This window comes from Eutrigla gurnardus, assembly GCF_963514095.1.
Source record: "Eutrigla gurnardus genome assembly, chromosome: 2".
NCBI lineage: Eukaryota > Metazoa > Chordata > Actinopteri > Perciformes > Triglidae > Eutrigla > Eutrigla gurnardus.
The window spans coordinates 17,350,528-17,360,530 of NC_139916.1; the positions used below are offsets into that span (position 1 = coordinate 17,350,528).

The 10,003-nt window shown below is 42.8% G+C and overlaps 2 protein-coding genes across 2 annotated transcripts in view; one reads left to right on the forward strand and one right to left on the reverse strand.

Moving 5' to 3' along the window:
• foxp4 (forkhead box P4) overlaps positions 1-10,003 on the reverse strand; it is a 390,233-nt gene that overhangs the window by 306,720 nt on the left and 73,510 nt on the right. The window lies entirely within an intron of this gene.
• LOC311027580 (inhibitor of nuclear factor kappa-B kinase subunit epsilon-like) lies at positions 418-5,276 on the forward strand (the record flags this gene model as incomplete). The annotated part of the gene is made up of 14 exons (XM_084031650.1): positions 418-422; positions 463-692; positions 1,077-1,135; positions 1,268-1,359; positions 1,457-1,558; positions 1,834-1,891; positions 2,458-2,570; positions 2,656-2,732; positions 2,831-2,870; positions 2,970-3,071; positions 3,931-4,027; positions 4,177-4,268; positions 4,393-4,464; positions 4,566-5,276. 14 exons carry the CDS (start codon positions 418-420, stop codon positions 4,627-4,629), a joined length of 1,203 nt encoding a protein of 400 aa, XP_083887776.1. The 3' UTR covers positions 4,630-5,276.

A 10,003-nucleotide genomic window follows, 5' to 3' on the forward strand; every position in this document is an offset into this window, starting at 1 on the left:
AACTCCTCAACCCCATTTAGTATGTCAACATTTGTATCAGAACCAGCAGTTTGTAAGAAATTGGTCAGTAATTGATATATCATATTTTGGTTCTCAAAATTCACCAAATTGATGCATTAAAATGAAATTATTCAAATTATGAGTTGCATTTTTCTTTATATCATAAGGAAGATAGCATTTTATGTTACGTATACAGTAGATAGAACCTATTCAGAGGGAAATTCAGCTTCTCAGAAGAATTGCCGCTTATCAATTAATCGATCATCGATCGATAAGATGAAACAACTATCGATTAATGATTAATCGATAGTTGATCGATTAATATATATATATATATTATATATTGAGATATTGATGTCCCTTTGAGCAGAATTACAGTTGTAGCAGTGATCCAAGAGCTTTGACCCTGATCTTAAAATGGAGTCAGGATGCAGAATGAGCCCTGACATTTAAAAAAAATAGTCGAGCGGACAAAAATGCTCTTTCTCCCCTCAGGGTGTCAGCATTCTTTGAGGAGGTGGCTGCTCAGACCGGCATAGAAGTTCAGCTGCAGCATCTGCTGTACCTCGGTCACGACCTCCCCCTGGAGGGCAACATGAAGGTGGTCAACCTCCCGCGTACTTCACCTGATGCGCCCCTCATTCTGCTCAGCTGTAGGCCTGAAGAAATTACCAGCCTGCCCTTTAGAGAACGTGAGACGATCAAAATACACCTTTGATATGTTCCTGTTAAGTCTTACAGTTCCTCTTTTCTTCATTCTTTGATTTTCCCCTGGGGAGATATGAGAGAGCTTTGACATGAGGTGTTTTCCAGCATCACACATACTCATACAACACTTAAATATCTTTATGAATCAGCTGTTTCATGCCACTTTTGTTTAGTAATATTTATGTCAATGCCAAACCCAATTATAAGGAAATTATGTACAAAAGAGTGCATGGTGAATGTTGGTTACAAAGGAGAGTATCACATTTGAAATTATGTGTGCATACAATTATAAATACCAAGGCACACACACATAGTTGGACACACTGTTTCCGTTAGAATGATGTATTTTCTTTTTCTCTACTCTGCAGCAGAGACTCCAGTTATCCCATCTAGGTTCGACGTTATGGCAGACTACAACTACTCCAAGGTACTGCTGCTTCTTTGATTTTCTTAGCTAGGCATTCATAATGTTATGTGGAATTTTTTTCTTTTAATTTGATGTATTATAAGAACCGAATACATTATTTATGATCTCCTTTAATCCCCCTCTTCTCTGCAGGTAATGATGGGAGTGGTCCACCAGTATCTGAGGACAGTACAGCTGCTGCACACACACCGGGAGCTGCTGCTGCAAGGATACTACAGCTACATGTGATTATTTGAAGTAATGCTGAGGTTATGAACTTACTCGAGCTAACCATCTTCTCCTGTTAATTTCCCCTCCTCTCTCACTCTTATCGTTCCTCAGGATGAGGTTGCGCCGAGAGTGTGAAAAAGCAATGCACAGTATCGGCATGATCACCATTAGATTGCAGTCTTGCCTCAATGCAGAACACAGGACTCAAACACTGTGAGTTTATCCACACACCTTTTTGAGCGAGATAAAGGAAATCTGTGATCTCACACTTGGGAGTGTTGAAATGCACAAATATGTGTTTTATAACATCAGTTAGGCAAATGGAGCTGTACTTTTTCAGGCTGAATTTGCCACTGTGAGTGTGATGTAGCTTTAGATCGCTCACTCTTTGATCAGAACTGCTATCAACTTATTTTGTGGATTGTTATAATACAGCATGTAACCTCCTTTTTCCTATTCCACTTATCTGTTGTTTGTGTTTTTTTTAGAGGCCAATATGATTCAGATCACCAAGGTTCAACTGCGAGCAGGCAAAAGTTGCATCTGGTGAGTAGGGTCATGAAGAAGTATCACTGATGGACTGATGGAAATAGATTGTGGATTTTTCTGTATTTTTATGCCACTATTCCTTCAGTCATGAGTATAAGTGCAGATCATAAAGAAAGGGGACGGTACGTAGCAAAGCAGACCTGTTTTGATGGTCAACTATTGGCTTGTATAAATGTACTTATGGGGATAAATTACCTCACTATTGAAAGTAGGTATTGTATTGAGTATTGTCGTTATTCTAGTACAAATGCCAAAATGATACTTTCATGAATGCCTCATTTTGAGAAATATAAACATGTTTTTCTACTTAAGCCCTCTTCCCCAAACATGTTGTTAAAAAGAGAATTTAGTTATGATTCTATGCACCATTCAAACCTATGACATTGCAGATACTGTATTGTAAGCCCTAATATATCCTTCACCAGAGGTGCAACATTGCTGAACTCAAGACACATTTAATCTGAATAAGTGTAATCTAATCCAGGATTACGGACTGTGAACCGTTCATTTAGTGGTAGATTTGTTGATGCAGCTGTCAGAGTCTGTGGCTGCTGTCTCTACAGGTTCGAGAGCACCTGCCTATATACGCCGCAGGAATCCAAGAGTTTCAGAACCGACTGGACCATCTGCAGATAGAACAGGCCAAACTAGCAGAGACGCTGGCCAATGACAAGAGGTGCTCCAGACACGCAGAGATTCAAAGCCTCAGAGTGGCCTCCTTCATTTGTGGTGTTTGAACTCTGACCTCTTGCCTCCCACAGCTGTCCGAAGATGGAGATGCTGCTGAAGAAGATAACAGCAATTCATCAGCATTATCGTAAAGACAGACAAATTGGCAGTATGTATGTTTTTTTGTTGGTATGTACTGTATTTTATCACTCCTTTTGTACATGTGAATATTGACAATACCTCACTGTTTTCTTGTTCTTACCAGAGAGTTGGCCTATAATGACGAGCAGATCCACAAGTTTGAGAAGTGAGTATTTGCCCACACAGCTGCTGTCCTTCTCACACAGCCTGTAATGAATGTTATTCTGAGCTCTCCTGTAATCTCCTTGCTACTCTTCCATCCCAGAATCCACCTGTCGTCCCACATTAAGCGAGTGAAATCTCTCCTCAGAGAGGAGTGCGTGCCGAGATACAAAGAGCTGCTGGCTTCGATAAGGACGTGGAGCAGGTCAGAGGAGGCTCTCAAGTCTCTCCGAATACACAGCCGATTCAAACACTATGAGTATTTACAATAAGATATAGGTTTGTTTGATTTGACATCCATTCACACAGATGATGGAAGCTTATGTATGAACAAGATTAGAGAGAACAGGAGGCATTATACAGTCCTCAAACAGATTACATTTATGGGAAGTATTAATCTTCACTTCACACTTATTTAACAAGTTATATTGAGATTATAAATTGTATTCTACTTCAGTATTTTTTTGGATAAAGCAATACATTTTGAAAATTACATTTTTTATTTTGCACAATCGAAAATGAAAAATTTGATTGTTTTTTCCCTGAGATTTCCAAATGCATGAAAAAAATAGAACACCTCTGGAGCTCCGCTGGAGCTATGTCACGTGCCCACCAACTGTTACGGTGAAGGTTTGGTAACTTAAACCTTGAATAAAAAAAAAATGTTGTTCAACTATCACTTTAACTAGTGAGATTTTCATGTATTTTTTTCATTTTAAACCATATTTTGTAAATAGTGTGAAAATATCAAACGCTCAATATGCGGAGAAACAAACACAGCCCATATTAAGAAACTGTCTTCTTTAAATGAGCCGTCGGGTATCTGGTGTCTGATTAGAGGGTTTTAACATAATTTTATTTCATGACAAAGATTAGTCCCAAACGTTCAACTCTCAGAATTGACCTGGTAAAATTAGGACTGATTTCAAACAATAGATGGTGTTTTGAGCCATTTTCAACAATGAAATGTCCATTTTTCTCATTGGTTTTCTCTCTGTTCTGCATGCCATCGGCACATTTTAAAGGCGGTAGCTTTGACTTACTGAAGTATCTCCCTTCCACAGTGTTTTACTGGAGATGCACACCCGAATGCAGGACTTCAGCTCTTTCTCTACAGGCTTGTTGGCAGACCTGGAGATGAGTGAGCAGTGTCAATATAAGGTCAACTTTTTATAAAAGTTAACAGGATGCACAAAGACATGTATTCTTGCACTGATTTAAAAAAAATAGTTATGTGATATTTGTGATGTTTATTCATGTTGGATTTGGGAGTTTTATTTCTATAGTCACATCTCACCTGTCCTCCTCAGGCTCTGGACAGAATCCTGTTCACTTTGCAGTCCAAGCGTACAGGACAACAAGCTGAAATTGCACCAAGGGACAAGGACCAGATGGTGTCGAGGTGTGTGAGTGTCTGTGTGTCTGTCTTTGTGTGTGTGTGTGTGCGCGTGTGTCCGTGCGTGTGTTCGCGCAAGATAAAGATGGTTTCCCAGTCTGCCCTGATAACAGATCTCCCTTTGTTCTAGGATGCACCATCTGAAGGAGGAAATGGAGATTCTGGTGAGGGAACTACAGTGTAACAACAGCATTATTGAAAGGTTAGTTGAGTCACTGACTTCCTGTCGCTGTCGAAACCCACACCTCCATATACAGAAAGTGACAACGTATGCATATGTCTGTGTTTGTGTCTGTCCTTTAGTCTGGGGACAGTGAACCCTGCAGCGTCACTGGAGCCCAGCTTGGCCAGACCTTCGACGCTGTGACTAAAATGCAACATCTTTACATCTTAACTCACAAATGTAGACACACACACATGCGCACACAAACACACAAACTCACATACTGACAAGCACCTCGTTTTAAGTGCCACCCAAGAACAGTTATGGACAATGTACCAGATTTTCCTACAAGGACCATCTGCAGCCCCGTGCTCTACGGAGAGGAAGCAGCAGAAGACAATCAATAAACATGTGAATCTCAATTTAGAGATACGTGATGGACAGAATGGGGAAGTAGGAAACTGTGTGTGTGTGAGTGTGTGTGGCTGGAAACTGAGTATGGCAGTTCAATACAAACCTCATTAATGCCTTTAGTGTTATTGTATTTCTAATAGGCTGCCAAAGAGATGGACCGTCAGGATAAAGCAAAATGAATGCCAAGTCAGCTGCTAGAGTATTTTCTAAGGGTGCCTTTCTTCTTTGTCCCACAGAAGAAGAACTCTGGAGAACCTTAAAAACCCTCTACTGCACACATTCTGGTGATGCATGATAAAAAATACTCCACACTATTTTTGAATTAATTTGGGGACATTTTATTGAAAAAAAAAAAAATTATATTTGGACACCCCCCTTTCCAAAATATTTTTCTGTTGCCTGAGGACAACGTTGTGCGCTAATGGTACACAATCGCAGATAATATAACTAATTTACATATCATGAGACAATGCTTAGAAAGCAGTAGAACATAATATTTAAAAATAATAATAAACAACCATTTCATAAAAAGAACACTTCTGATACACATAACATTGTGTAAATATCATCAATATCATGTACGCCTATCTAGACTGAAAGAGGCTAAACAAAAAACAGAAACTTCATGAACCATGTAGTAAGGCAGATTGCACTGTACACTCTCTTCTCATACATCAATTTCTTGACCTCCCCTTCTACACTTTCTTCACATACCTCCATTTCTTCACCTTCCCTTCTCCTCATCCATGAATGGCCAGTGGGAGGTTTTCCATGTCTCGTGTGGGCTGACGGCTATTGTCATTGAAATGCAGACATTTTTTGATGGCCTCCCACCGTGCAAGAGGCATTACATCAGCAACATGTGCAATACGGCTACTGTGGCTCCAAAACATACGGGTGGCTGGGAGACCAAACAGTGACATGTGCAGCACTGTACCACTGTAGATGGATGCCCTCCTGAGCTGCTCCCCTGATGATGGCACGCCGCTCGTCGTCCTCGGTGACTTCAACATCCACTCGGGAAAGCTGCACTCATCTGAATTCATCGACTTCTTTTCCGCATTTGACCTTACGCTCTCCCCCTCTCCACCAACTCACCGCGCCGGGAACCAACTTGACCTTGTCTTCACAAGATCCTGTGGCATCTCGGCACTCTCTGTTACCCCGCTCACTGTGTCCGACCACCACTTTGTGACTTTCTCCCTCCCCATGGAGCCCACCACATCCCTCCCCTCTACGCCTCGAATGGTCACCAGCCGCCGCAACCTGAAATCCCTCACTCCCTCCGCTCTCTCCTCAACTGTTATCTCCTCGCTACCATCCTCAGAACAGTTCTCCCTAATTTCTACTGAGGAAGCCTCCTCCATCCTGATGTCCTCACTCTCCTCTTCTTTGGACACTCTCTGTCCCCCTATCTCACGACCAGCGTGATCATCTCCCCCCCCTCCCTGGCTGTCTGAACCTCTGCGAACCAACAGATCATTGTTGCGAGCGTCAGAGAGAAAATGGAAGAAATCGGGCCAGCACGAGGACCTTGCTCACTACCACCGCCTCCTCTCTGACTTCACCTCAACTGTTTCGGCAGCTAAATCTGCCTTCTACCTGGCAAAGATCAACTCTTCTGCCTCCAACCCCAGGAAACTCTTCTCCATGTTCTCTTCCCTCCTCACCCCTCCTACCCCTCCGCCCCCTTCCTTCCTTACTGCCGATGACTTTGCTACTTACTTTACCAAGAAAGTAAATGACATCAGCTCCTCATTTACGCCTATTCCCTCCCAGAAGACATCTCCCCCAACCCTCAACTCGGATGGTCTTACCAGCTTTACCCCCCTCACCTCTGAAGATGTTCACGCACTTGTTACATCTAACCGTGCCACCACCTGCTCCCTCGACCCGATCCCCTCCTCTCTTCTCCAAGACATCTCACACGACATCTTGCCATTCCTCACCACCCTGATCAACTCCTCCCTCACCTCAGGTGTCATTCCAGCGGATTTTAAGACAGCTACCGTGAAACCTCTCCTTAAAAAACCCACCCTAGACGCTACTGACATCCAAAGCTACAGACCTGTATCTCTTCTTTCATTCCTCTCTAAAACCTTGGAACGTGCCGCCTACAACCAACTGTCATCCTATCTCTCGCTGAACAACCTCCTAGACCCTAATCAATCAGGATTCAGGACTGCTCACTCCACTGAGACGGCCCTCCTCACAGTGACCGAGTCCCTGCGAGACGCCAGAGCCTCGTCCCACTCCTCCGTTCTCGTTCTCCTCGACCTATCTGCTGCATTCGACACAGTCAATCACCAAATCCTCCTCTCCACTCTGGCTGAACTTGGCATAACTGACTCTGCTCTCGCCTGGTTTACATCATACCTGACAAATCGCACCTTTCAGGTCACATGGAATGGCTCTATGTCCAAACCCTGTTCTCTGGACACGGGTGTCCCTCAAGGCTCAGTATTAGGACCGCTTCTGTTCTCACTATACACCAGATCACTAGGTTCTGTTATCACATCGCATGGATTCTCCTACCATTGCTACGCAGATGACACCCAGCTGTTCCTCTCTTTTCCCCCGTCCTCTGACACCCACATTGCAACTCGCATCTCGGACTGTCTGGCTGACATCTCTGTCTGGACAACTGCACATCACCTCAAGCTTAACCTGAATAAAACCGAACTCCTCTTCATCCCAGGGAAAGACTGCCCTCGCATGGACCTGTCGGTCACTGTCGAGGGCATCACAGTATTGCCGTCGTCAACTGCGAGGAACCTGGGTGTAATCCTCGATGACCAACTATCCTGCACCCCCAACATCACTGCTGTGGCTCGATCCTGCAGATTTGCCCTCTACAACATCCGCAGGATTCGGACCCTCCTCACAAAGGATGCAACGCAACTCTTGGTCCAAGCACTGGTCATCTCCCGCCTTGACTACTGCAACTCTCTCCTGGCCGGACTCCCGGCCTCTGCGATTAAACCATTGCAGCGTATCCAGAACGCTGCAGCACGTCTTATCTTCAATCTACCCAAATTCTCCCATGTGACCCCCCTCCTCCGTGACCTCCACTGGCTCCCTGTTGCAGCACGCATCCAATTTAAGACGATGACACTGGCCTTCAGGGCCATCAATGGAACGGCACCCATCTACCTTCAAACACTGGTCAAACCTCATGCCCCGAAGCGAGCACTTCGCTCCTCTACTTCAGCTGGCCGGCTGGTACCACCATCGCTGAAATCAAACAAATGTCGCTCAGCAAAGTCCAGACTCTTCTCTGTTCTGGCGCCTCAGTGGTGGAACGAACTCCCGACTAATGTCAGGACAGCTGAGTCATTTGCCATTTTCCGAAAAAGGCTCAAGACTCACCTGTTCAGACTTCACCTCGACTAGCATGACCTCCCCCCCCCCCCCCCAAAAAAAAAAAAAAAAAACCTTACCTATAGCACTCTGATCGTAGCACTGTTGCTCTTGAACTACTAGTTTACTCAGATGAGGACCTAACACTTGTTCTACTTTTAGCTCTTACTTTATCGGCAATGATTCGTTGTGGTTTCCTTGTTTCCTTCTTTTGACAAATGTACTTATTGTAGGTCGCTTTGGACAAAAGCGTCTGCTAAATGACCTAAATGTAAATGTAAATGTAAATGTAAATGTACCAAAGAACTGTTCAAGTTCTTCAACTGTGAGGTTGAGGGGCTTGGTAGGATTGTCCTGGACACTGTACAGGTTTGTCTCATTGACAGTGTGCTCAAGGATCTCATCAGAAAAAATAAATTTGAAATAGTGGTAAGGAGACTGAATATCACCAGGTGGAGGAGGAATGTCGGTCCATTCAGGATGTTCTGGTGGAGTAGCTGAATAAAATGTTCTCCATCGAGGTTTTTGGAAGTAATCTTCAGGAGGCTCTTCATCATTCGGGTCTTTCTCTTCTTCCTCTTCCTCTTCATCCTCGCTTTCTCCATCTTGAAAGGTTATAGAGATATTAAATTATTAAGAAATTGATCTTAATATTACCTTTAATAACACAATATGAAGACTACAGCTTGATATCTGACTCCTGTTTTGTTTAGTGCCTACTGTATAAACCAATATAAACCTATTTTTGGAACCTCATCTCAACTAACGCAGTTTACTTCCACAATGTAAAAATGAGATCAATAATAAACAGAAACAATATTTTATGCCCTATTTTTTCACTTCTGCTCAAACCTTGCTGTGGAGTCCAGTCCTCATCAGTGCTTTCTATCTCACTGTCCTCACTTTCCGATGGGATTTCCCTTATGTGCTGGTTCCTCACTTTCCCTCCATAAAACTGTCTTACATCCATGTTAGCTGTCGAAATGTGTGAAAATGCGTTATTCCCAGTAAACAAATTGGTTAAAACACACATTTAGAACTAAAACTCTTCAAACAAACATGTAATAATGTGATTACCCCTCCAAAACAATGTTCACTCATACACTTTTAAAAATTACCCCTTAGTGCACAACGTTGCCCTCGGGCAACAAATAGAAAAACTGTATTTCTGAAGAAACTAAATGAAAAAAACTTAATTAAAACCCGACAAAAGGCTTATTTACACCTTTATGCATGCTAACATATTTTTTATTTGCAGTTTATATCAGTCTAAATAAGTTTAGTAGTACAAAAAATCTTACCTTTTTCTCAGACCATGTGCTGTGATGGCCGCATGTCAGAAAAGAGCTCCCCGCCTCCAAATGATGCATCACAGTGTCTCCCACTCCTGATTGGATTATTCTTAGATAGTTCTTTGACTAATCTGATTGGTTTTTAAAATTTAAAGAAACTTGTGTTGGACATGGGGCCTAAGAAAACTTTGCGTTGCCTGAGGGCAACGCTGTGCGGTAGAGGGTTAAAATGATTAAACAGACTGACGTTCTATCTCCCCGTCTCTGTGTGTCTGTCTGTCGTATGTCTGTGATGGTTGATCATTCAAATGGTTTTATGTGACTTCATTTCTAGGTTTATTCATTGGGAACTCTGAATGAATGGTATATTGATTACATCATTGATTGTGATTCTGATGCAGCACTGTAGTTTTGAAGTGACATCCGTGTCTCTTCATGTTGATGTTCAACTTGAATGATGAGTCAGTTTCTTGCATTTTGTCTCAGGTTTCACTGTAAAAGGGAAGGAGCAC